Below are 27,052 nucleotides of genomic sequence, written 5' to 3'. Positions count from 1 at the left end.
GACGTTGCAGATGGGAGCAGGCTCTGGGTGTGCTCCAAAGGCTGGGATCTGTGGGAAGGAGCCAGCCAGGTGCTGCCACACTGGGAAGGGCACAGATCCCAACCCTGTGGCTCTGCAGTGCTGCTGGCAGCTCTCCTGCCCCCTGTTTTCCCTGGGATTTGTAGTGTTATGGGAAAAAGGTGCAAGTCAAACACTGGGAATAAAACAGAAATGGGTTCAGCTGCTCGTGGATTGGTGCTCTGGGTAGGGAGAAGCAAAGTGATCACTTTTTCCTACAGAAAAGTGTTGCCAAAAGTTTTATCAACTTTCCTATGACAGTTTTAACAACTCTCAGTCATCAGACTGTGGTTTATTTTATGCTGATGGAAGTTTTAAGGGGTTGTAATTTATAATCACTGTCTGATATTTCTGAATTTTCTTGCCTCACTTCTGTTTTTTCTCCTCAGTTTGCAATATAATCATTTTGCCAGGGTTGAGTTTGAGACTCTGCTGGCACCAAGTCCCATATTGTTCTGGGGGAAAATGTCTGAAATTACATTAAATGTGTTCTGTGCAGAAGTAAACTGAGCTTTTTTAATGCAGCTGGATCTACTGGGGGACCATTTATTGAGCCAGTCTGGGTTAGTTTGGAGTCCCAGTTGTGTTTATGTACTTGTTTGATATTAAAACCCAATAATTTGGTGCCTGTTATTCACAGTGTCCAAAATTCAGTGTAATTTTGGGAAAGTCAAGGATTCTGTTTTGAAGTTACAAACTTTGGCACTGATTCTGAGCATTTCTTTTGGTTTCCCTCAGGTACCTGCATGCAGTGGCCAATCCAGGACTAATCACCTTTACTGGGCCCTACCTGGACGTGGGAGGGGCTGGATATGTGGTGACCATCAGCCACACTGTCCATTCCTCCAGGTGAGGGGCTCTGGGCCTTTGGGGCAGGCAGGAGGACTCTGAATTACCAGAGCTGGGTGACTCTGTGTGCTCAAGAACTGAAAACCAAAGCTGGTCCTAAAGTGCTGGTGGTGAAATGTCATCTGACCTTGTGGAAATGGGGCATTGAAACATTGGGAGAAATCCAGTTTATAGGAATATGTGAATTCTGTGGCTTTATTGGTAGAGGAGAAATAACAGCATATTTTAAAAAGGATTTATTGGTGGGAAAGTGCTCCTGGATAAACACGAGGTGGGTGTCCAAGGAATTGGGAGCAGGAGAGGGATTGCTCTCCTGAGGCAGTTTGGGAAGTGTTCCCTCTCTGCTGGAAGCTCAGTCCTTCTCCATCAGGACTGCCAAGTTCCCCATTCCCTGAAGTTCCCCACACCTCTACTTGTGGGGTTTTAAGGAGCAGGGAGGTGTTTGGAAGGGAACTGGAGGCCACAAAGGGGGTCAAGGACAGAGTTGTCCTTACTCCAGGAATTGGGGAGCTCCTCTCCTGGGCTGCTTCAGTCCAGCACTTCTGGGCTTCCAAAGCCTGTGCATCTCCAAGAGCCCCTCCAGGGTTGCTGGGAACAGACTGGAGTGGGAACAGCAGGGCCAGGAGTTGGGCTGGATGATCCCTATGGGTCCCTTCCAGCTCAGGATATTCCATGGTTCCATGACTTCCTTCAGTCCAGCACTTCTGGGCTTCCAAAGCCTGTGCATCTCCAAGAGCCCCTCCAGGGTTGCTGGGAACAGACTGGAGTGGGAACAGCAGGGCCAGGAGTTGGGCTGGATGATCCCTATGGGTCCCTTCCAGCTCAGGATATTCCATGGTTCCATGACATGACTTTTTCCTGGAGGACCAGGCTGTTGCTGTTCCAGCTCCCTGCTGGCCAGGCCCCAGGCTGAGGCCAGGATTAGGGATTTAGGATGTTTAAAGGAGCCCAGTTTGTAAAACATGGACCCAACCTTGCTGTCCCAAGCTCCCAAATTCCCAAAAAAAAGCAGTTACCTGGCCAGGTTTTTACATGGAGTCTCCTCCAAGCTCCTACCCAACAGCCCACCAGTACTGAGGGAACTTCCAGTGCTGTACTGGGAACCAGGGACCCCAAAGCCAGCAGGGATCAGGACGTGGCTCCTCCACTCTTCCAGAGATTCCCCTGCTCTGTGTGGGATTTCCCACCACTGCACCTCTGCCTGTGTGTTCTGGCAGGAGCATTTTCAGCCCCAGCCCCTGCGTGGTGCTTCTCACAGAGGAATTTACTTTGGGGAAACACTTCTGTAAGGAGAGAAGTGCAATTAATCAAAATTCTGATTTTTATCTAGCAAGGGATGGTTTACTCAGCTCTAAGAACTTAAAGCTCCTGTGGGTTATTAGAACATGATTAAAGAGCAGTTAAACAAAGTTTGGCAGATGTGAGTGTGATTCCTGGGTAAATATGACCTCTGAAGCTCATAGTCACATGTGGTCATAATCCCCAAAGAGGCCTGAGCTCCAAATCCAGAGGGGTGGGGAGGAATCTGTGGAGTTAACAGGAATTTTGGCATTAGGGACTGCTGGGAGGGTTTAAATACCCACATCAGGGCAGCCAGAGCTGACACCTCTCATTCCCATTTTATGCATATCTTATTTCTTTTTATGGAGGCTGGGAAGAGAAGATTTATGCCTGATGTGGTTTTATGCAGTTGGCATCAGCAAAGCAGGAGGATTTAATGCTTGAAAATGAATCTAAAATATTTACAACATCCTAATGGCTTTATGTCTGTTAGGACAGAGCAGAACTTCAGAGCCTGATGTCTTGTCACACATGAAATGTGTCTGTGCTGCTTCACTGCCATCCTTCCCTTCCTCCTCCAGGAAATGTGAACAATAAATCAAATGCAGGTTTTAAAAATCTATATTTATCTGTCTACAAATGGGATTTGACTGCATGTCCACTGCACCTCTTTGAAAAGCAAACAAACCTCAGCCCAGTAAACAGAGCTGGGTTTCCACGGAGCAGGGGTGGCCAGAGCTGTTTGTGCAGTCCAGCTGGGCCTTGCAGCATCTTCGTGTTTTTTCTTTTTCTAAACATTTTTGTTCCTGTCTTCAGAGATTAAATAAAGGAGAAAAGTGAATTTTGAGGAGCAGCAAGTCAGAGGTGTAAGGTCCACATGGGTGCAAATGCCACAACCTTGAGCTGATCCTTTTGTGTCCTGCAGGGGTGAGAGGGAACTGCTCTGGCTGTGGCCTCTCAGTGCTACTGGGAGCAAACTGGGAGCACTGGGGTGTTAGGAATGGAGGAAGGACAAAATGCAGCCTCAGGCTGCTGCACACCACCACATCACAGGATCCTTTTCATAACTCACCCCAAGAAATGTTATTTTCTTCTCATTTTCTGCCTGCCATTCATAATCACTCCCACACTCCGGAGTTTTAGGGATTTAGCTCAAAGTCTGGCACCTTCACATTCATTCCTCCTGCTGGGAGCTGAGCAGAGGAGAGGTGCAGGTAACTCCTTCCAGTTGTGGGGAATTGGAAAATTCAGGGGCTGCATCTTCTGTTTGTGTGGATGTATGGGGAATTTTTAATCCTAATTTCTGTCACTCAGGATTAAATGTCTGTAGGTGGTGGGGGTGTGTGTAAGGTGGGATCCACTCCTGGGCTGTCTCCTGTGCTGGCTGTACAAGGGGTCACTAAAACAGGAAGAATTATTATTATTATTATTATTATTATTATTATTATTATTATTACTACACTGGAAAATTAATAATAAAAATTATTATTTATAATATTTATAATTTCTCCCTTTCCTCCTCACTGCAGTGCTCAGATGTCCTCAGGACACTCCGTGGCAGTGATGGGCATTGACTTCACCCTCAGATATTTCTACAAAGTCCTCATGGACCTGCTGCCAGTTTGTAACCAAGATGGGGGGAACAAAATCAGGTAAAAATAAGTAAAATATTTATTTTCTTTAACCTGGTGACCCAGGGGTCGTTTCCAACTTAATTTCTCCAAGGATTCTGTTACTTTCAGTGTGTGTTCTCTGATTTCCAGTAGAACTTGTGCTTGTCCTTCTCATAAAGATTATGTGGATGTTTTTATTATTCCAGATCAAACTGCCATCAGCTAAATAAACAATCTGCAGGATTACAAGAGCAGAAGATAATATATTTGATTTGATTTTTTTGGTTATATTTAGATTTCTTTGAAATTCTGGGTAGAAAAAACATTCCTTATTAAATGAACACACTTCCCAGTTCTCCTGTTTGTTTTAATTTAACCTCTTTAGTTCCTGTGAGCATGTAAGAATGATACAGGATCTCAGTTATTTTAACTCCAATTATTCAAATACAATTTTGGGATGTTTTTCTCAGAAATCCATAGCACAGCCTAGGCAGAAGAAGTCTGATTTCATCTGGAGTATCCAATTTCAGTCAGACCCCTGGGTATCTTAATTGTTCCTTTTTTGAAAAATCCTGTGGGGGTGGGATAAATTCTGGTTTGGATCTGGAGTAACTTGATAACGTGGTTTGGGCATTGCTGTTGGTTCCTTGTTTGTTTTTAAACCTTAAATTTGGGAAGGGAAGTGGTTTTCTGTCGTCCTCCCAGTACTTTTCTGGTTTGGGTATTTTTCTATATATTTTATGGCATATAAAAAAAAACAAATCAGGATTTCTGGTTTGGCATCTCTCCCTCCCAGTAAAAAACTGCTGCTGATCAGCAAGATCAGATGCTTTATTCTGTTCCTGCATTCCCCAAATGAGGAATTTTGAGGATGTTTTTCAGACCATTCTGATGTAGAAATTGGATCCAGTGTTTCCAGGCTCAATATAAAAGCAGGTGTTTGGGGTTTTGTAGTGTATCTCTCCTAAGGATTTTCTGTCAGGAAAAAGAGCAAACACCACATCCCTATGTGTATTTCTAATGGAAACCCCCCAATAAATCCAAGTTTCCCTGCCTCCTTTGTACCCCCAAAGAGCACAGAGGCTTCCCCTGCTCTCTGCTCCCCCATGGGTACCTGACACGTGCCATGGGAATCCCACTGAAAGCTGCTCCAGCCCCGGATCCAGGCAGATCCCTGCTGTGCCAGGGCTGTGGCTGCCACCCTGCTGAGCTTTTGGGAACATCAGGTGGGGTTTGAAGCTCCCCCTGTCCCCTCCGTGGCCACCGAGTCCCTGATGTCGGTGCCACCCTGGCCAGGGATCCTGTGCCTTCCCCAGCGCTGCTGTCTGTGGCCATGGAAACGGGAGAGGGGGAAAAGGAAAAAGGGATGGATTGAACTCCTGGATTCTGGACTGGGACACAGCTCCAACGTGGGAAGAGCTGACAAGGGAGAGGATGGCTTGGGAGGGCTGGGAGTGGAGCAGGAGTGATTTATCTCCCACTCAGATTGAATTCTGAAGGGGGAGGGCATTAAAGGAGAGTGTGAAATCTCTCTTTAATTAGTCACATAGTAAATTAATAAACCATTAAAGCTTTCCAAGTTCATTAGGCTCTGTTCATTTCTGGCTCTCCCCCAATCAGACAGTGCACTGATGGCTTTTCCTTTCTGGTTTTAATCAGCTCTGTTTTCAACTCCTTGATGGCCCTGGCTCTCTGGAGCAGTAACAGATGGAAAAGCTTCAGGGAAATACCTAACACATTCTTTAAGGACATTTTGCAGGGAATTTGTTTCATGGCCCTATTAAATGGAAACCTTTAAAAGCCCTTTAAGACCATGTTTTATTTCACCCTGTTCCCCTGAAGCCCAAGGAGGTCTAACAGGAGGCTCTTGCTGTGTTCTGGGGGCAGGTGCTTCATCATGGAGGACAGGGGGTACCTGGTGGCACATCCAACCCTCATCGACCCCAAGGGCCACGCGCCCGTGGAGCAGCAGCACATCACACACAAGGTCTGCCTGCTTTCCCTTGCCTTATTCCATACCTCTCATTCCTGTCTGGGTCTGATTCCAAAGGCATCAAATCCTGCCTTGCCCCCTTAGGAGCCTCTGGTAGCAAACGACATCCTGAACCACCCCAACTTCGTCAAGAAAAACCTCTGCAACAGCTTCAGCGACAGGACCGTGCAGCGCTTCTATAAATTCAACACCAGCTTAGTGGTGAGAGTGGTTTCTGTCTGCTTTTGCTTTTGAGTGGGCTTTGGTTGGGTTGGGTTTCTCCTGGTGGAAACACAAGTCCCTGCCAGGCTCAGCAGCCGGGGCTGGGAGCCAGCCTTCAGTGGGGATTGGCCTCTGTTCCCCCTCTCCAGACACAAACCAGGCTGCACAAAGTCCCCTGACATCCAGGGGTTGTGGATGTGAGTCCTGGCCAAGGGTGGCTGCTGTCTGCAGGGTCTCAGCCAGCATCAGGGAGAGAAGGGCAGTTTGCTGTTGCTGGGTGAGGATTTTCCAGCTATAGCTGGGATGTGTTGCTTTGGATCTGAGCTGACCTCTGGCTCCAGCTCTGGCCAGTGTCACATCCTCCTGTCAGGTCTCTAATAACTTACCTTTAGGTGCCCAAATAAATCCATTTACTGGTGAGCATTCCCAGACTGTCATTTGTGAGACTGAAATCTCTGGGGTCCTACACACTCTGTGCTCTCCATGGATCCTGTGTGAGCTTCCTCTCGTGAGCAGTCTAACCCAGGGGCTGTCATCCCTCACAGAGCCACACATCCACCCTGCCAAAGTCCCTCCACAATGATTCCAAAGCTACTACACTGTGGGAGAAGATTGGAAAACATTTGCAAGTCATGTCAGAATACATTGATTTATGTCAGGTTGGCTTAAACATTTTCCCCACACTTGAAATGCCAAGTGGGAAGTGTGATGTTGGGAAGGAAATCGTGTAGGATGGAGCAGAAACTTGTAGAAAGGAATCAGGAAGGAGTCTGCAGGAGCTGGGCTGTGCTGTGGTGGCTTTTTTTTAAGGCTCAGGAAGTTTCCAGCACGTGGTGGTGGCTCCCTTCAGAGCCTTGGGGAGGTCACTGAGGGCTGGCACTGTGGGCACGGGTCAGCGAGCGCTGGGAAGGAGTGAAATGTCACCTCTGCTGCCACATCTCATTTTCACAACTAAGCCAATTCCTTTCTATCTTCAGCAAAGCCTTTTCACCCAGAAGTATCTGGGTAGCAAAAACATATCTACTCCTTAATCAGCCTCTGTTTTGTGAGGATGGCACTCCCTCACAAAAACTCCTGAGGGAAGCCACCACCTCTGGAAGCCATGGCAGAATTCATGTCCCCCACAGCTCTAGGATCCCTGGGGAAGGGAAGAGTGTTCAGCTCCCTAAAAGAATATCTGACACCTTGTTTTTGCCCAGGGTGACCTGACCAACCTGGTGCATGGCAGTCACTGCTCCAAGTACAGGCTGACGAGGATCCCGGGCACCAACGCCTTCGTGGGCATCGTCAACGAGACGTGCGACTCGCTGGCCTTCTGTGCCTGCAGCATGGTGGACAGGCTGTGCCTCAACTGCCACAGGTGACAGCGCTGGCTGGGCTGGGACACTCCTGTCCTCGTCCCTGGTCTGAGGTTTAGAGAGCACAGTGAGTTCATCAGTTGATTCAGCATGAGATCAGGGAAAATCAAGAGTTGCTCTGCCTGTGCTCCCTGTAAGAGGTGCAGGGTATCTCTGCCAGGTTGTCAGAGAGTTTAACCCAGGGGAGTTCAGGTAGGTAATGCTGAAAGACACTGAGAGATCCAGTGGCTCAAAAGCAGTTACTGTGAGGGAGGTACAGAAATTCCCATGGCATAGAAATTCCCATGATTTTACATGGATTGGGGGGATCCAGGAGTTTCTGCCCACACCATCCTGAGGTGTTTGTGGCACTGCCAGGAAAGATCCCTACAGCCAAATCTGAGGAACTCCCTGCTTTTTGAATTCCAGGGGTGGATCACCCTCAGTCCTGATGCAGGACAGAGCAATCCCTGTTCCTGGGGAAGGAGCAGAGTCACTGCACAGCCTTTTCCATGGGAACTGCTGCTCCAGAGCTGCACCACCGTGGGGTTAAAATCCCAGAGGTGTCTGATGGGTTTTCCCTGTGTTTTCTGCCCTGCAGGATGGAACAGAACGAGTGTGAGTGTCCCTGTGAGTGCCCACTGGAGGTGAACGAGTGCACTGGGAACCTGACCAACGCTGAGAGCAGGTGAGAGCCAGGACACGGCAGGAACAAATCCCCTGTTGGTCCTGCTGAGATCCCACAGGCAGAATTTTCAGTACAATGAAGCAGATGACATGCAGGAGGTAAAGATGGATTTTAATGGATTGTGCTTTGGGTGCTCTGTTCTTTGCTGCCCTGCAGGAATCCGAGCTGTGAGGTGCACCAGGAGCCGATGACTTTCACGGCCATCGATCCCAGCCTGCAGGATGCACTCCCCCAGTGCATCAACACCCAGTGCAACCAGAGGACAGAGAGTGGGTAAGGTGGCCTTCCCCACCCCTTGGGAAATAATCCAATGGAAATAGTTCTGCTTTAAATGTTTCGAAGAAAAAAATGTAGGGGAAAAAGGCATGGTGCCAGAATGAGGTTCTACTCCTGGCACTGAGGGCTCATTTTTGCTCATTATGAGCAGTCTTCAGGGACCTGAGATTGGTAAAACACTCCAAGCTCTGACCAGACTGCCCAAATCCTTTCTTCCTTCTCCAAAGGCTGCAGAGAAAGGCTGGAACTGCAGCCAGACTTCACCACACCAAGAAATGTCTTATTGGAGGAGTTACAAGTAGGATTCTCCCTTTGCTCAGGCTGAGTGGTGCAGGAAAAGAGCAAAGCAGACAGAGCTGGGAAAGGGATGCTGGAAATGCAGCTTCCCTGTGTAGCTTCCCTTGTGGTACTTGAGCACTTCCATGGAATTTTTTCTGGCTAAACTTACGTACTTGAGGGTTTACAGATGTTTTTGGCCTCCCCCTGTCTCGTGGCTCTAACTCAGGCTGAGCTCTGCAAAGGAGAGGTGTTAAACTGGAAAGTAACCATGTCCTGCCTGGGTGTTGCCATGCAGGGATTGCTTTGGAGTGCTGGACTGCGAGTGGTGCATGGTGGACAGCGATGGGAAGACTCACCTGGACAAGTCCTACTGTGCCCCTCAGAAGGAATGCTTTGGTGGCATCGTGGGAGCCAAGAGCCCCTATGTGGATGACCTGGGAGCAATAGGTAACTCTGCCTTTCTGAGCAGGTGCTGCCTTCAGTTGTTTGTGTCCCAGAGCATGCAGCAGGTTCTGCACATAGCATTTACCTCTTAGCCAGTGCTAAATCAGCACAAAGAGTGCACCAGGCAGCAAAGACAGGGTAAATATCACCTTCTGGAAAATCCTGATATGGAGCTGAGTGTAACTGTCTTCTCTTTTGAGTTCCTTCTCCTATTCCAAGTGAGCCCAGTCAGGCACACAGAAATCCTTGCAGAGCTTCTCCATGTTCCATATTGTTGGTTTAACCCTTCCTGCACCCTCTCTGTGTTCCTTATCCTATTCCAAGTGAGCACAGTCAGGCACACAGAAATCCTTGCAGAGCTCCTGCATGTTCCATGTTGGTTTAACCCTTCCTGCAAAGCATTTACGGTGTTGTTCTCTCTCTGCTTTGTCCCTTTTGCTTTAGGAGATGAGGTGATCACCCTGAACATGATCAAGAGTGCCCCCGTGGGCCCCGTGGCTGGAGGCATCATGGGCTGCATCATGGTGCTGGTGCTGGCCGTGTACGCGTACCGGCACCAGATCCACCGCCGCAGCCACCAGCACATGTCCCCGCTGGCAGCACAGGGTGAGCTCGACTCAGGGACTCAGCAACAGGCTGGGGATGAAAAAAAAACCCAGCAGCACAACTAAACCCAAAGGAAAAGCAACCCCAAAGCTGTCCCCCGGTTTTGTGGCAGTGTTTCCCCGGTTTTAGTCCGTGTTGGAGCTGCAGGGAGCCGAGCCTGGCGCAGGGGCTGTGTCCTGCTGCCCTCTCCTGGGTACAGCCAGAGCTGCTGCTGCTGCCCAAGGAGCCTGCCCAGACCCAGAAGGAGATAAGCTAAGCTTTGCCAGAGCTCAGACACTAATCCCGGCTTTCTGCAGCTCGGCCCAGCAGATCCATCATGCGTTTATTTTGTGCAGCTGCTGGGAGTGACACACTTCTCACCCCCTTTTGCCTTGGGTTTGGCATGTGTCTTCTTTCACTTGTGTTTCCTCCTTCTGGTCCATGTGATGTTCATGGAATGTCTGTGCATAGAGAGATGAAACCACTGAAGTCTGAGAGGCAAAATTGTGCTGGGAGAAGGGATACTGGTACAAAGATAAAGATCCAGAGGTGAGGACACCTCCCTGGAAGTGTTCCGGGCCAGCTGGACAGAGCTTGGAGCAGCCTGGGATAGTGGGAGGTGTCCCTGCCTGTGGCAGGGACTGGAAAAAGGTGGGCTTCTAAGGCCCTTTCCAACCCAAACCATTCTGGGAATTTAAGTATGATCAGAGCTAATTACCTCTATATTTGATCATCCCCCAGCTCTGTTGTAAATCAGTTCCTTCAGAACTTTAAGGAGTTCCTTCCAGGGGGAGGGGGGATAGGCATTTCCTGCTATCCCAGCTCCACGTTGGAAGAAGAGCAGCCCCAGCTCAGACCAGTAACACAAAGTGCTTCCACTCTTGTTCCTGGGGTGGCAGCTGGAAGTCAGATGGTGCAGAACCTTTCTCTCACCAGCTGTGTTTTCTGTTTGTAACTCTGTGTAGAAATGTCAGTGCGTATGTCCAACCTGGAAAATGACAGGGACGAGAGGGACGATGACAGCCATGAAGACAGAGGAATCAGTAAGTACCAAAAAAACTGGGAAAAACTGTGAGATTCAATCAGCCATTTGTTTTTTTTAACACCCTAGATTTGAATATGTGAGGAAGCCCTGTGCTGATCAGCAGTAGAGAATGACAGAGCAATGTTTTAATTCAGACATCTAGTGCAGCTTTAGTCTCATGCTGAAAAATGACATTTTTCACCTTTAAAAGATAATTCTCCATTAGGTGTGGAGGAGTTTTGCCCCTTACAACCCCTTGTCATGAGCACTTCCAGAAACAGCTCTGATCAGCTTAAAACTTGCCACTGTGACAGCACAGGGTATGGAAAACCCTTCCCCTTATTTGGCCTTAGAAAGCAGAAGCCAAGTCTGGCAAGTATGGTGAGCAAACATGGCAGTAAATCTTTTTTGCATTGATTTGGGGTGCCTGCAGTTCTCTGCCATCCAATAAAAATGGCACTTTGCATGATCCTGGTGTGCTGTAAGTTGAGCTGCTGCGCCCAAACTCCAGGGAGCTCTAGGTCAGACTGGATCCCTGGCTCTGGGCCCTCACTAAACAATACTCGAGATCTGAAGCCATGTCAACACTCAAAGATGGAAAAATAAGCATATCTGAGCTCCGTGGCTTGCACCTACTGCCTCTCCGTGTCCCTTTTAATTTCCTTTGGAGTCCACGGGACCCTCAGCCCAGGTGAAGGCGCCTGGCTGGGTGCTGACCGTGTAAAGCCCAGCTCTGTGCTGCTCAGTGGCTGGGCAGTGCCCCGTGCAGCAGCGGGGCTGCAGGCTGTGCCGTGCTCTGAGCTGTCTTTGTCTGTCGCAGTCAGCAACACGCGGTTCATCGCGGCCGTCATCGAGCGCCACGCGCACAGCCCCGAGCGCCGCCGCCGCTACTGGGGCCGCTCGGGCACCGAGAGCGACCACGGTGAGTGCTGGGCCCTCCCTGCCCCTGGGGACTGGGGGCTCTTTTCCCTCAGGAGGCTGGCTCCGTGCAGAAGCAAAGCCTGACTAAATGCTTTGCTCCTTCTGGCTTTGCTGTTGGACATTTCTGGCTTGGTTTGTTCTGGGGGAGATGTCACGGGGGTCCTCAGTGGCCTCCCGAGGGGCAGCTCTGCTCTGTGCCCTCTGGGACAGGGACAGGACCAGGGAATGGCCGGAGCTGTGCCAGGGCAGGGTTGGGCTGGAGATCAGGGGAAGGTTCTTCCCCCTGAGGGAACTGGAGGGACAGGACAAGGGGAATGGCTTCACACTGAAAGGGAGTGGGATTAGATCAGAGGTTAGGAAGGAATTGTTCTGCCCAGAGAGCTCCTGGATCCCTGGCAGTGTCCAAGACCAGGCTGGATGGGATTTGGAGCACCCTGGGATAGTGGAAGGTGTCCCTGCCATGGCAGGGGTGAGATGGGATCATCTTTATTGGCCCTTCCAACCCAAACCGTTCTGGTGATCATCCAGCACCTTTAAGCAAATGCTGGGCACCATTAGGCTCAGGGCATTGGGATGTGTCTCCCCTGCCCTGAGACTAAATCTTCTTAAATCTGGAAAGCTGCTAGAAGGGTGTAATGCTGTTGACCCATGAAGAGGCTTAATTTATAAGGAAATGAGGAAGAGTAGGGCTAGACAAGGCAGTCTGCAGGCTGTCAGCTCTGCAAGGCTGGGGACCTTCCAACAGACCTGGCCCAGCACTAAGACTCTGGTTGCACTAATGGAATTGGGACAGGAAACCCAAAGGCCAAAGCCTTGCAACGTGGATGAACAGATGTCTCCTAGACAATCTTGCTCTAGGAGGAATTACCCTGGATTTGGGCTGAGATTACCTGTGCTGAGGCAGATTTGCCAGATTAATGCTCCCTTTGCTCCTTTTCTTGCAGTCCCAGCAAATCCTTCCCATCTTTTAGTCATCCTGGGTTAGCAGGGGAGCTGTCTACCTCCATCTGGAATGCGCACTGCTATTTTTAGTTTCTGTAATTCCATCTTCTTCAAAGGGCTGCCCAGGCTTCTTCCCCAATTCCTCCATGCCAGCTCCAAGCCATGACTCAGAGCACGGGAAATGGGAGGCAGCTTTGGGGACTCAGCTGCTATTTTTACCACCCTCCTTTTAGGTGTCTCCAGCTGAAAACCTGAGTGAGATGCTCAGGAGCACCAGTGCTTCCTCAGCCTTTAGTCCTTGTTTTTTGAGAAAGATTTATTTCTAATTCAAGCAAGAGCTTCTTCCTTTTAAATTTCATTTGGTTTTGTATTTAGAAATGCTGAGAGAGTTGTTTGCCCTGCAGCCTGGTCTGGGTGTTAACAGCTGATTTGGATAAATCCAGGTTATATCTTAACAGATTTTTTGGGGGTGGTATTTTTTATGTTTTGGTTTGAAATCAGTGCCAGCAATTCTGTTGTTACAAACTGTTGACCACGTGGGTGCTGTTACTGTTTGGGGTGGCACAAACCACAGGTCCCCAAAGCTTTGAACCAAAGGTGATGGCAGGGAAAGGGATCCAGTATGGACTGTCGGGGAGGATGAGTTCGCTGGGGTTTGTTCTGTTAAGAAAATTGTTTTACACCCTCTCTAAGCACTCTGTGATTCCATGAAGGTGCCCAGCCAGCCCTGGGAATTCTGAGTGACAGGGAAAGGGATCTGTTATACACTTAGAGAAGAGGATGAGTCTGTTGGGGTTTGTTCTAGTAAGAAAACAGTTTTGTTCCCTCTCTAAGCACCCTGTGTTGATTCCACAAAGAGTGCCCAGCCAGCCCTGGGAATTCTGAGCATCCAGCCTTGCTGTGCTCACTGCTGCTGTTCATTGCCAGGCTACAGCACGATGAGCCCCCAGGAGGACAGCGAGAACCCCCCCTGCAATAACGACCCCCTCTCGGCCGGCGTGGACGTGGGGACCCACGACGAGGACCTGGAGCTGGACACGCCCCCGCAGACGGCAGCGCTGCTGAGCCACAAATTCCACCACTACCGGCTGCACCACCCCACCCTGCACCACAGCCACCACCTGCAGGCCGCTGTCACCGTGCACACCGTGGATGCCGAGTGCTGAGGACACCACGGCCGCCACATGCAGGCTGTGGTACTGAGGACAACGCAGCCACCACCTGCAGGCTGTGGCACTGGGGACACCACGGCCACCATCTGCAGGCTGTGGCACTGGGGACACCACGGCCACCATCTGCAGGCTGTGGCACTGAGGACACCACGGCCACCATCTGCAGGCTGTGGCACTGGGGACACCACGGCCACCACCTGCAGGCTGTGGCACTGAGGACACCACGGCCACCATCTGCAGGCTGTGGCACTGGGGACACCACGGCCACCACCTGCAGGCTGTGGCACTGGGGACAACACAGTCACCTCCTGCAGGCTGTGGCACTGGGGACATCACGGCCACCACCTGCAGGCTGTGGCACTGAGGGCACCATGGCCACCACCTGCAGGCTGTGGCACTGGGGACACCATGGCCACCACCTGCAGGCTGTGGTACTGAGGACATCATGGCCACCACCTGCAGGCTGTGGCACTGGGGACAACGCAGTCACCACCTGCAGGTTGCTGGCACCGTGCACTGAGGACACCACAGATGCCACTCCAGAGCCATGGGGACTGTGCTGCTCCCCAGGGACAACCTCACAGGTTTCCCCACCAAACTGAGGCATCAGAGCTTTGCATTTTTACAAATGGAAGGTTGGCTCTGGCCTGCAAACGTGCTTGATGAATGGACCTGCCAAAACATGGAGAAAAATGGAGCAGGAGGCACGTTAGACCTCCAGGAACAGGGATGGGAGTTTATCCAGCAGCTGGAGTTTGTTGTGCTGAGCCAAGAGCAGAGAGATGATTTGGTTTCCTTAACTGGAAGAGCAGGAATCTGCAGCTGGAGAGCCCAGAAGTGCCAGACAGAGCAGGAAAGCTGCTGGCTTCTCTGCAGGTGGAGAGCTCCCTGTGCCCACGTTGCTCTGCGGGACCTGGGACAATGCATCTCAAGATTTTTAAGTAAAGGATTATTTTTCTACTATTTATTGAACTTGAAACTTTGGGGGGAGGGAGGGGAGAAAACCTGTTAGGGATTCTCAACGAGTACCACGTGCATTCTGTGCTGGGGAAGGGGCTCTTCCCAGGAAAGCTGCTGTTCCTTGGGAGCTGACCTTCATCCAGTGCCCCACTCTGCAAAGGGAAAATGAAGAAGCCCTCTCTGCCTCGGTGTTTACATTAGGATTGCTTTCTTTTCCACACTTGTTTCCTGTAAATATTACAGCCTGATTTCTATTCCAGTATTGTCTTCCTGTCTGCAGAGGAGAAATCCTGTAGTCCGTTACTAAAATTCAGAGAATTCTACCCAGAATCTGCCCAGAAACTTCTCCATCTTCATCTCTTCACTCATCCTTAAAGGATTCCTGTGTGGAAGTAATAAAGAATTTCTTTAGCATTAGTTACCAGATAATCCCAAATGGAATCTGTGCCATTCTTCTGTTTCCTTGGACCACAAGTAGGGATAAACCAGTGTTTTGTAAAACTTGGGTTACTGTGGAAGAAACCTTGAAACCATAATGAGAAGCTGCTGCTGTTTGTCTGGAATTTTAACCTTGCTTGGTAATTCAAACAGAGATTAATCAATGTCTACAACAAAGGGCATCATAATTATCAATATGTTTTCAATCACAGTGTTGTATTTTAGATTCACATTTTGTGATTACTATGCTATCAAGCAGTTCTTGCACTGTGCATATGGTAAACATCCATTTATATGTAGGTTTTTTTTAAAAAATCACTTGTTTTAATTAATATGGTACTTAATACTGTATTATGTAAAAAATGGGTTCTTAAACAGTACAGTAAAATAACTCTATGTGTGATACCAGGATATCCCTTTATACTATGTATAAAATTAAAATCTCTAGTGAAATAAACTGTATATAAGTGTAGATCTGTGGAGGAGTGGCTGCACTGAAATGATTCTGCCTCAGTTTCCTTCTCTGGCTGAACAGGACTGAAAATTCACTCCAGTTCCTCCAGTTTTATCAACAGCCTTGAGAAAGCTAAACTTTAAATACAAATGACAGTATTGATGGAAGTTTTAAAGCCTTTTTTTAGCTGGTTGATCATTATTTGTGAAATTACTGTTTCTGGAAGTGGTCAGTGATGGAAGTTTTAAAGCCTTTTTTTAGCTGGTTGGTCATTATAAATTACTGTTTCTGGAAGTGGTCAGCCACTGCTTAGAGTCACCAAAGCAAATAATTTAAGGGTTTTATTTTCCTGATCCTCTCCTCAGTGGCTCTGGATTTGCTGTTGTGCTGTGTTTGTGCAGGATTTGGTGGAGGCTTTTTGCTGAGCAGGCAGTGCAGGAATCCACTGAGCCTCTGCTTTGTGCTCTCAGAGCTCTGCAGCTGATGCCCTGGGTATCAACCAGGCTGGGATTCATTTCCAGTTTGGAATCCAAAGTCATGCTGGTGCGTGGATACTGTGGGACAAATCATTTTGGATAAAATGGATCAGAAATATCTTTAATAGCCACGTCCATTGGAAGAAGTCATCAGGTGGAACTACAATATTACTTCAGGAGAGAGGTTTTTAGGTGGTTCCTCACCTTCCCTGCCAGCAGAAGGTCCTTGCAGGGTTCTCTTGCAGCTCTGCCAGGAACACAGGAGCTTCCAGAACCTCTTGGAACAGCTCTTGGAAGTCCAACAATCAAACCCCTTTTGCTTTTGCCTTAAAAGCTTTTCAAGAGCTTCTCCTCGCTGCTGCTTCATCTCTTTTCTTCTTGGATCTTTTTTCTTCTTCCTGGTTTGCTCTGAACAAATGGTTCTTGATTTGAGGGGTCTGCACAGCCCTGCTTAACTTGAAGTGATGGGAAGAGCCCAAGCTCTTGCTGGTAAAAATAATTACAGGGAAAACTCTGATTTCCAGGTGTGCCAAATCCCAGCTCCCAGTGCTGGCACTGACCTTGTCCCAGCAGGAGTAAAGGGGATGCACTGCTGATAATGGATGTGATTGGGCTTTACAAGGAGCTGCAGGAGAGCTCTTCACTTTTATTGCCTGGGTTCTGCCATGGCCTTCCCTCCCCAGCATTGTTTTACTGTATTGACTGAGGAGCAAGATCATAAAAGCAGCAGTTAAACCCTGGATCCTCCTTCCCCAGAACTGATAAGACTTTATGGCCATTAATTTTCCACTTATTTCATTTTCCCAACTTAGTTGGGTTAATTTCCTGTAGGTTTTCTTTCATTCTCCCAACAACAAAAGAAAGGTTATATTAAAGTGAAAATGAGCATTGCCTTTAATTTGTGTTCATGAATTTTCAATTGACTCGATGCTTGGAGTGTTTGAGATCTGCCAAGTGTATGGATTTTCCTATATCCAAGGAGTCATGGAGGAGCATTTCTTTGGGCAGAATATATTGATTGAAAATACATTAAGATTTTTTTTTTAAATTTATTTATGTTATTGCCTGGCTAAAAAGTGGGATTTGCAAAGCCTGGTACAGTTTACCCATGTACATTTTATAAGGCCACTTAAGCCATGAAATATTATCTTTATCCTTGCCCTTGGCAAGGGCAGGGAAGGGAGGATGGATGGGAATTCAGGAGACGTTCACATGCAGCAGGACTTGTGACTATAACTGGGCAAAGGGAGATCTCTCAAAGGCTTTATTCTGTCAAGTGACCCAGAAATGGGCAAGAGCACAGAAAGTGGATTTGTCAGAGGAAAAACTATGGGAGTAAGCTGGCAGCAAATATGGAAAAGGAGAAAAAACTAGGATGCAAAAGTCTGGATCCAAGAGAGTGCAGGTAATCCAAAAGGCTGTTGGTGAGTTCCAAGATGAATTTGCAGCGTTCCCAGCTCTTGGCTGCCCGTTTCAGTTGTTTGTAAAAGAGATTCCCAGCTATGGCTGGGGTTTTCAAAGGAGCCTGCTCTGGGCTGTCAGTGATGTTTGGAATATTAATTCCTGCAGCAGTTAACTCGGGAGCCATTGGATTGTTTTGCTGTACAAACCCCCCTTTGCCAGGGAGCCTAAGAGGGAAAAAGGACCATCAGTGCCACGGAATATTTCATATTCCTGCCTGGCAGCCCTTGGGCTGATGAGAGGTGATGATTTTGTGCTTTGTGCTCTGCGCTGAGCACGGAAGGACCTTGGCCCAGAAGGGCTGGCGTTCCTGGAGCCAAGGCTGCAGTGGAATTTGGACACTGCGGTCCAAGAGTGAAGTTCTCCAAGCCCTGCCTCGTTAGTGAGGTGCCAGACACAGCTGGGGTGAGTGCCAGCCCTTGCTCAGAAGCACTGCTGGTTCCTCCTCGGGAGAAGATCCCATGGGATCACGGATACCCCTGTGGAACAGCCCTGCTGTGAGCAGAGGAGTGGGAACGTGGTGGCAGAGGCAGAACGTGTCTTGGATCTGGAGGTTTTCTTCAGCTCAGAGAGGCCTCTTCTAAATCCTGTGGAAAAAACGATCCCTGGGCTCGTTTCTGTGCTGGGAGCTGCCCTGGGAAGGAGCAATCCTGGTTTGCTCTGGTTTGTTGGATGTTTTTGGAGCTGGCACTGGCAAACCCACCAGGTCAGCACTGCACTAGCAAGTGCCCTCTGCTGGGATTGCCTCTTCTGGGACAGGAGCAGTGACAGCAGGGAAAAGGGAACCTGCTGGCCAAGGGCACAGGGCAGAAGGAATCCTTGCACCCCACCTTCACCTGGCTCTGGGACAACTCCATGGAGAAAGGGAACAGCCCCCAAAACTGCCAAGTCAACACTATTCACAGGAAAAAAAATCACTTTGCAGGAAAAAAACGTGCAGGAAGGTATTGGCAAGGTCCTGACAAAACTGGTGGTCTTTCCTTAAATCCAGTTGAACCCTTCCAGTTGGGCCAGCACGGGTGGATTTTTCCAATTTTAAAACTCTTCCATTGCACCGAGGTAATGAAATTGGGCAGACACCCCGAGATGGGCTGGCTCCAGAGCAGGAAACTGGGAATGCAGTCAGAGAGTTTAATATCCTTCTTTTCACTTCTCCAACATTCTGACACTTCCACAAAATTGCTCCCAATATTCATTCTCTTGGCATAATTCATGCAAATCACATGCAGGATTAAAGGTTGAGTGATTAACATGATCTAATTGCTGCAAAATAATAATAAAAACCTCCTTAATCATTTATTTCTATTGCAGCTGAGCCAAGAAAATCTCCATAAACAAGGCAAAAAAACCTCAGCCAGGGAACCTGGAAAACAGGAAGGGGATGGATTTTTTTCACTCTGAACATGGAGAAATCAGGCACAGCACGTTGGGTGACAGTTCCTATGGAAACCTTTTATAACTGAACAGCAGAACATTTGAAAGCCTCATAAATTTTTTGGGAATGTTTCTCTTGTGTTACCTCCTTTAGGCCAGCTTTCCATATTGCACAAGTTTTTTTTTTTTTTTCCATGTGTAACAAGTTTTTTAAAGACAAAATATTGTGGGGGTGCTGGAAATTGCAGGCTCTGCTGGCAGGGAGAAATCATGGGCTGGTTTATCTTCTCCAAACAAACTGCTGGTCCCATGCCTGCTCCCTCCCAGTCCATCCCAGCTCAGTTAATCACAGCAAATTTCCTCCAGGTTTATAATTAGCCAGATCCAAGGAGCAGGGATGGAGATGTATGGATTCACCCTATGGAATGCCTTCATCCCCAGCATTATGATTTTCCTGGTTTTTGGTGGTAAATGACTTTGTAATTCCCTGTGAATTGTCACTGTCAGTTTCCAGTTCCTAGAAATTTGGTGCTTTTAGGGAATCTGAGACTGATTTATTTGGAATTCCCATTTGCAGTACATTCATGGGCTGGCCAATAAAAACATTCCTGGTAAGAATGTGGGGCTGGACCTGCTTTTGCCAGGAATTCAAGCAACATTTGGATGTTTTTTAATACTAAAATTGCCAAAAGGCACTTGGTTCCAATAACTAATGACTAAATTTGAAGCTGAATGAGGAAAAAGAAAGCCTGTGTGGGAAGAATGGTGATTTAAAGCAGGACATTGATTCAGGAGAAAGTGCTGCAGAGGTTCCCCTGTGAGTATCTGGGCCATTTATTGAGAATTTTATTTGTTTGATCTCATTTTCCTTTGTTCTCAGTTATTATTCAAGAACTTGGCTTTGCTGTGTGGTGTTTATTTTAATATTTACTGCTTTTTTTGCTGCCTTTAAACACAACCACACAGATCTGCTAATGATGCACGGGGCAACAAAGGTTTGAAATTCTGCTGCAGAGACCACAGGTCCCAAAATAGCCCATGACAGCAGAGGCCAGTAATGATTTCCTTGCAGGAGTTACTCACTCTGGAAGTTACAGCTCTGAACTCTCCCACCTTTCCACTGTTTGTTTGCAGGCCACTGAGTTAAAGAGTGGAAGCAAGGAGAAGCTGCTCAGCAGGCTGATCCTGAGAGAATCCATCCTTCCCAAACGCAGGAGCAGCAAATCCACAGGCAGCAGGTTCCACTTCACATGTTTGGCAGAGAGTTTTTGTGCCTGGGTGGAAAAGCAGGAGTAAAGAAACATCCCAAGTTTGGGCATGTCATGGAATGGTGCAGTGAGAATGCCAGAAGTGTTGGAATTTTTAGGGAAGAAAAGGATAAAGGAGCTCCTTTTGGCACCTCTGGTGTGTTTTGGATGCAGTGTGCATTGTGAGGTGATCTGGGTGATCGTCACCAAACGAATTATTGGTGTTGAAATGAACCCTGCAACTCGTGGATCCAAAATCTCAGTGTCTTAATGAAACAAAGGGAGCAGCTGGAGCAGGAAGAGCAGGCACAAAAGGGAATGGTGTGCTTTGTGTCGTTCACATGAGGTGTGATGGTAAAATCCATTCTGATGGAATGGGCAGCAGCTGATGGGGCCCACATCCCCCTGCAGGAAACACTGAATTGTTTGATTTCTCTTCCATTGAGCCATCACTTACCTAAAGAGCTCACAGACACATTCCCAGTACCTGGGAATATCAGGTGGGTCTTGTGTCCCAGAGATGTGTCAGTCTTGGCTTTCACTTTACCTGCACAGATCCGAGTTTGTTTGTATTTTTGGGTGTAGAATCCCAGAAAATCCCAAAATCCTGGGCTGGTTTGTGTTGGGAGGGACCTTAAATCCCATTTCATTCCAGCCCTGCCATGGGCAGGGACACCTTCCAGCAGCCCAGCCTGGACAGTTTTGCCTGAGTGCACCTGTAATTCCAGAAGAATGTTTGGAATTACAACTCTAATGCACGCTCATTCCATAAAAATGATAAAATACATATGGCTGGTATGATTCAAAGCTGCAGAAGCTCAGGGAAATTTATCTTTTTAGGAGAGCTACAAATGCAACTGCTGGGGTTGGGTACATTACTCTTAATTAGCAGGGAATTTAATGAACTAAATTAAATTATTACACGGTGGTTTATCGGTTGTGCAGCAGCACAACTGAAGTTACTGTTCTATTTTTTAATAATAGATTTAATTGAACAATATTTCTTGCTTCTGCAGCAGTATTGAGACCCAATGAAAGTATTTTAGAAAATGGGAAACTGTTTAGATCAAAGCATAAACGTGGAGGGTTTGGTTTGGAAGCTCCAGAAAAGGACCCAAAGTCATATAAATATTTCATGGAAACCTCTAATCAACAGGAGGAGATTCCTTAAGGAAATACCTGCATGCCTTGGCTCAGCATCCTCTTCCTCCTGGAACAATTCTTTTTTTGGGAGGCTGGTATCACCTGGACATGAACACCGGGGGAAAAAATTAATACTTTCACCTACAAAATACAATATTTTAAATATTTATCCCTAACCAAGAAAAAAAAAAAGTATATTTCTCTGATATTTTATATGTCCTCTGAATATATTCCTGTTTTCTCAAGTTTCTCTGGAACTATTTACTGCAGGAATTTTGTTTGTGCCATTAACACCAAACTATTCATTTCTGAGTTCTTTCAGCAATGCAATTTAAATTTGAATGACTTAAATTCAGGGACACCTGCAGCCCATCAAAAAGGACCAAAAAAAGGTAATTTTTGAGGAGGTAATTGCTGTAGGTAGAATTAATGAGCACTGGTTACAGGTGAAGCAGTGTCCACCTTCAAAGTGGAAAATTAATGATAAAGTTAATTACTCTGCTTGAGTTCCTTCATGAACATCACTAAATTTTATGATGTTTGAGCAGATCCATAATTTCTGCTGTAATAGCTTGGTCTGGTGATAATTTTTGAGGAGATATTTCATGTTTCAGTATTTCTAGGAGAAAAGTGTTCCTTTTTCATGATCCCAGAATTATTTACATCCCATCATCTATGAACCCTTCGCACCTCTCATTTCCAATGATTTTATTTTTTTAAAAAGAATGCAAATATTGGAAAAGGAGGAACATTGCTTGTTTGGAAAAAAAAAAAAAAAAAGCAGCCCTTGAACAGAAGCTTCTCAGCTGTCAATTTTTAAATAATAAACCAAAAATCCCTTTGATTACTGTAGTTTAAAAGTTCATTTTAGAGGTAAAAAAAGTCCAAGGTACTTTGTGTTCTTAACCTGTTTTGGTTTGGTCTAAAGCAATTTCTAAAATTTATTTGGTGGAGATTTTTAATCTGTAGCTGATAATTAAAGTGGCACCTTGAACCTAGTCAAGAATTATTCATCAGAATTAGATTTTCTTGATGAGAATTGCCTCATACACCAAATTTAACTCAAAGTGTTCTTCCAATTTCCTTTTTAAGACTCTTTATGTTTCAGGTCTGGATTCTCTTTTGCCTGTTCTTTGTGGTTGGCCTCGTGTCTAAAAATGGCTACAAATATTTAAATTATTCTTCACTCATTTATAGCAATGCTGACAACATTAAGAGCTAAATTTACTGTGTTGTAAATGACACTGCAAGGAACTATGCTAGAGGAAAAATGGATTTTCCAAAAGAACAACTATTTTATTTTTTAAAATGGGTGCTGACTGATTGAAATGGTTTTATGGACAGAGACTTAATGGAAGGGAAAATTTATTTTATAATTATTTATATATTTATTTATAATTTATTTTATAGTGATTCCATGAAATCCTGTCCTTCTGTTGTGATGCTGGGATGGCAGGTCACAGCCCTGTGCCTGTCCCCCGTGTCACCAGCGCAGCACACGGGTGCTGTTTTCCCAATTTGCATGGATTTTAATTGGAGTCACATTCCTGATGAGGAATAAAAGTGGGACAAGATCACTGGGCCACTGTGCCTGCTGATCTCCAGTGGAGTTCTTGGGTTCTCTTGGCATTACAGGTTGGACCATGATCTCAGAGGTCTTTCCCAGCCTGATTCTGTGGGATCAGCTTTATTTTGTTGTGTTCTGTATTTCAGAATTCCCCACTAAACTAACTTTTCCACTTTCCCACCCCAACTGATTGTGTGGGATCAGCTTTATTTTGTGGCTGTTCTGTATTTCATCCTCTCCAGGTGGATCTGTATCCAGGGAAGGTGGCAGTGATGGAGATTTGGGGAATGATGCCTGCTGGGTGATGAAGAGGGACGGTGCCCTGGCTTTTTGGTTCCCATCAGGATGGATCCTGGGGCAATTCCCCTCACAACAGAGCCCCAGCTGTTCTCCAGAGCACTCAAATCCTTCCCAAAAATCTGTCTGGAGATGGGTTACTGTGAGGATGAAGCGAGGAGAAGGGCCTGGGCGTGCTGGTGGACAATGAGCACTCCCTGAGCCAGCAGAGTGTCCTGGTGGGACCTTCAGGAGGATCTTCAGGAGGAGCACTCCCAGCAGGTCAGGGGAGATCCTGGAGAACAGCTGGGGCTCTGTTGTGAGGGGAATTGCCCCAGGATCCATCCTGATGGGAGCCAAGGCCACGGCACCGTCCCTCTTCTTCACCCAGCAGCAATCATTCCGCAAATCTCCATCACTGCCGCCTTCCCTGGATACAGATCAGCAGGTCAGGGGTGACCCTGCCCCGTGCCCAGCCCTGGAGGCACCTCTGGCTGCTGTGTCCAGCTCTGGATCCGCAGCTCAGCAGGGACCGGAGCTCCTGGAGCTGAGCAAGGGCCTGGAGCAGCTCCGTGCCCAGGAAAGGCTGAGGGAGCTGGGGCTGCTCAGCCGGGAGAGGAGCCCCAGTGGGAGGGGCCTCAGCCCTGGCTGTCCCTGTCTGTCCTTGTGTGTCTCTGGGTGTCTCTGGGTGTCCCTGGGTGTCCCTGTGTCTGTCCCTGTCCCTGTGTGCAGTGAGGGCCAGAGCAGGGCCCAGGTTCTGCTCCGGGGCCCAGCGATGGCACCAGAGGAGCGGGCGGGAACTGATACCATCGAGTTGCCCTGGACAGGAGGCAGAATTTCTTCACTGAAAGAAGCGTGATAGATTGTCCAGAGAGGCTCTGGAATCTCCTCACTGGGGATACTCCAGACCCGTCTGGACAGAGTCCTGTGCCATGTGCTGTGGGATGACCCTGCCTGAGCAGGGCGCTGGGACCCGTTCTGTGAAATTGCCGCTGCGTTCCGTTCACCCCGCACACTCCCTGGAGCTCCGTTACGGGCAGCGCCCAGCCCGCCTCGAGCCTGCTCGGCTGCCCCGCGTCCCTGCGGGTCTCGGCGGGCCGGGGTCCGGCGGCCGTGAGGGGCCGGGCGCGGGGGCTCCCCTCAGGCTGCCCCCGGGCGGGGCAGGCGGGAGCCGAGCGCGGCGCGGCGCTGCCCGCGGAGCCGCCGCCGCTGAGCGCCGAGGAGGTGGCGAGGCGGCTGGCGAGCACCCGCCGCGAGCTGGGCAACCGCCGCAAGATCCTGCTGCGGAACCTGCCGGCCGAGAGCAGCAGCCAGGTACGGCCGCCAGCGCTGCCCGCAGCCGCCCGGCGGCGTGGCGCGCTCCCGCCCGCGCCTCAGGCGGGGGCCGGCAGCGGGGAGGGAGGCGCGGGGCAGCCCCGGGTCCCCCGCGGGACTCGGCGGCCGCGGGGCGCTGCCTCCCCCCAGAGCTGCCCCTCACGGCGCCGGCTGTGCGGGGCGGCTTTGTTACCTGCGGAGAGCGGCTCCGGCTCGCCCGTCCACGCCCTCACCGGGGGCCGCGGCGGGCTGGCCGGGCAGCACTCCCCGGGGAACGGCGGGGTCGCGGCCCGGGGCGTGAGGGAGCGAGCGGGGGCTCGGTGTGGGGTGAGCGGGTAACGGGAGCGCCGCCGGAGAGGCGGCACCTGTGTGCGCACAGGTAGGGCACTGCAGCACCGCCGCTTTCGCTGCGAAATCTGGGCGAAAGAGTGGCTTTTTTTTTTTTTCATTATTATTGTGAGGTGAGCTAGACGTAGAGAGGGAAAGCGGTTTTCCGCAGTCTGACGGTGGTTTAGGAAAATTCCGCTCAAATTGCTGCTGTTGGTAGGAGATGATCGCTGAACTCTTCAACCGAGTGCTGTGAGTCAGATGCTGAGGTGATTGAGCTGCACAGTCACTTCACCAGCAGCTCCAAGCGCTCAACTTGATGCACGAGTATTTAAAAAAAAAAATTTAAAAAAAGTAACTGCGCCTTTTGTTCTGCTGTGCTCGCGGTCTGCCTCCCCCCTCCCTGAAGCACAGGTGGTTTTACTACCTGCGGGTAAGAGCAGCACGTGCAGACTCTCAGTTTCTGCATAACTCCGGCACAAAAAGGGGACTGTTCACTTTGGAGAGGCTCTTGGGGCGCTCGCAGTAATCCGAGCCGCAGCGCCCAGCCGGCCGCTGCACTTCTGCCTGTTTTGTTCTCTCTCGGTGTGTCTGGCCCCGCTGCGGCAGGTTAAAAGTTTAGAGCTGACAGCTTTGTTAGGGTGCTTTAGGCACCTCTGTTTATAGCAGCCTGATGAGCTGATCTACAGCAAGCTCGGTGAACGCTGCTAATCTTGGTCCCTTCATGAAGCGGCGGTGTTGACAGAGAGGGCTTTGCTGCGTGTCACCAGATGCTGGCCGTGGACAGGAGAGCTCCCTGACACTCCCGGTGTGTGTCCCTTGCTCCCAGTGCATGAGCTCCCATGTGGGAGCTCTCGGGTTTGGCGTTGCTTGCTCAGCCGGTGCGTGCTACAGGGAAATACCAACATTAAGGTCAAGTTTGGCAGCCACGGAGTCTTCTGGAAGTTTGCCTTTTTGTTTTGATGCCTTTTTCTCCTATGTGTCAGGTTCCACTGTTGCCCTGAGCACCATGTACAGATGCTAAAATGCGCTTTACAAGCTGTCATTTTTAATTTTAACATTGATGAGCTGCTGCTGGTGGTAACAAAGGCAGAAGAATTGTGCTATAGAGAGAAAGTTTTTGTCCTGGAGCAGTTTTGGAAAGAATTGTGTTTGTAGTCAGGTATGTTAAGTCTACCTGTGTATTTGGCTGTGATATGCTTCCAAAATTGCTATGAAATTTAACATTTCTTGTTGCCAGTTAACACCCGTGGTAAACACGGGTTTTTCTTCTGTTTTCTCCTTGCAGTAACTGGTGAGCCAAGTAAAATCAGATAAACTGTTTCTGACCTGGCCAGTTTTATTCACTGTCAAGAGGGAGATGAACATCACTGAAATGCAGCCAAGTCTCCCAAAATAGGTTTTCATAAATGTAACTATTCATCTCTGAGCGTTGGGGTGTTGGCTTTGCTGCCATTTGTTGTTAAGTGAAGAGTGAGGCCAAGATTTGCCAAAATAGTTTTGAAGTGAAAAATGACTGTTTTGCTGATAGAGAGATTGATTGGTGGAGATACTCAGTTTCATCAGAAAAGTAGGAAAAACCTTATTTTATTAATATGAAGTTACATAACGAATATAGTTCCTGTGCCAGTTGTAGCTACATATTAACTTTATTATTGTACTTGTAATCTTCAATTACCATTGGAGCCCCACCTGTGTTAAACTAAATTAAGAAAATAAATTACCCTTGAGGCCACAGAAGAAATGTCCCTTTGGCCATGAGGTTTCTGAACCAGAAACAGGTTTAGAAACCAGAGTTCACCCTACCAACAGGTGCCTGCAGGATCAGTGTTTCTTCAGGCAATTCTCTCGCTGCAGCCATGGAGAAAGGATTTTTTGTGGCAGATCTGTGGTAAACAATTTACATCTTCCCTGTTCTTGAAGACAGAATCTCCTTTTGCTGTTCAGCTGGCAAGTTGGTGGATGTTGAACTCTTCAGAGCTGCCAGGTAGTTCCCCAAATTGATCCTCCTGGGATTCCTGCAGCACATTACCAAACATGTGGTGTGATAATGACCCAGAGATGGCCACAGGCTGCTGCTGACCTCTCTGCATTTTCAGATCTTTGCTATCTGTAGCAGTGACCGTGCTGTAAAGGCAGAATTCAGTACTGGGGGTGCAGCAGGATCAAGAGAGGTTTCCCTGTTTCTCCATGGAGCTTCCATGGAGCACGTGCTTGGAGCAGGGATCCGCTGTGCTCCCTCCTGCAGCCTTGGCAGATCCCACTCCTCCAGTTCCAGTTCTTGGTGCCAGAGTGGGGACGTGTCCTGTGCTCCTGGAGCAGCCATTTAATGGCTGCATTAGGGCAGGGCAGT

The 27,052-nt window shown here is 48.5% G+C and overlaps 2 protein-coding genes across 2 annotated transcripts in view; both read left to right on the top strand.

Annotated features, from left to right (window-relative positions):
- CACHD1 (cache domain containing 1) overlaps positions 1 to 15,532 on the top strand; it is a 54,010-nt gene extending 38,478 nt beyond the window's left edge. Inside the window, exons 14-25 of the mRNA XM_041421774.1 lie at positions 796 to 906; positions 3,717 to 3,839; positions 5,688 to 5,787; positions 5,878 to 5,994; positions 7,194 to 7,354; positions 7,933 to 8,019; positions 8,176 to 8,292; positions 8,870 to 9,021; positions 9,463 to 9,624; positions 10,569 to 10,646; positions 11,448 to 11,549; positions 13,418 to 15,532. Coding sequence (XP_041277708.1) covers positions 796 to 906; positions 3,717 to 3,839; positions 5,688 to 5,787; positions 5,878 to 5,994; positions 7,194 to 7,354; positions 7,933 to 8,019; positions 8,176 to 8,292; positions 8,870 to 9,021; positions 9,463 to 9,624; positions 10,569 to 10,646; positions 11,448 to 11,549; positions 13,418 to 13,656 — 1,549 coding nt within the window. The 3' untranslated portion in view covers positions 13,657 to 15,532. The remainder of the gene's footprint in view (positions 1 to 795; positions 907 to 3,716; positions 3,840 to 5,687; positions 5,788 to 5,877; positions 5,995 to 7,193; positions 7,355 to 7,932; positions 8,020 to 8,175; positions 8,293 to 8,869; positions 9,022 to 9,462; positions 9,625 to 10,568; positions 10,647 to 11,447; positions 11,550 to 13,417) is intronic.
- An 8,301-nt stretch (positions 15,533 to 23,833) lies between these two features.
- The window catches only part of RAVER2 (ribonucleoprotein, PTB binding 2), a 29,658-nt gene continuing 26,439 nt past the window's right edge, over positions 23,834 to 27,052 (top strand). Inside the window, exons 1-2 of the mRNA XM_041421663.1 lie at positions 23,834 to 23,913; positions 24,099 to 24,372. Coding sequence (XP_041277597.1) covers positions 23,834 to 23,913; positions 24,099 to 24,372 — 354 coding nt within the window. The remainder of the gene's footprint in view (positions 23,914 to 24,098; positions 24,373 to 27,052) is intronic.

This window comes from Onychostruthus taczanowskii, unplaced genomic scaffold, assembly GCF_017590055.1.
Source record: "Onychostruthus taczanowskii isolate IOZ18803 unplaced genomic scaffold, ASM1759005v1 scaffold7, whole genome shotgun sequence".
Lineage (NCBI taxonomy): Eukaryota > Metazoa > Chordata > Aves > Passeriformes > Passeridae > Onychostruthus > Onychostruthus taczanowskii.
Note: the sequence above shows the minus strand (reverse complement) of the source record. Positions and strands in the feature narration are given on the sequence as shown.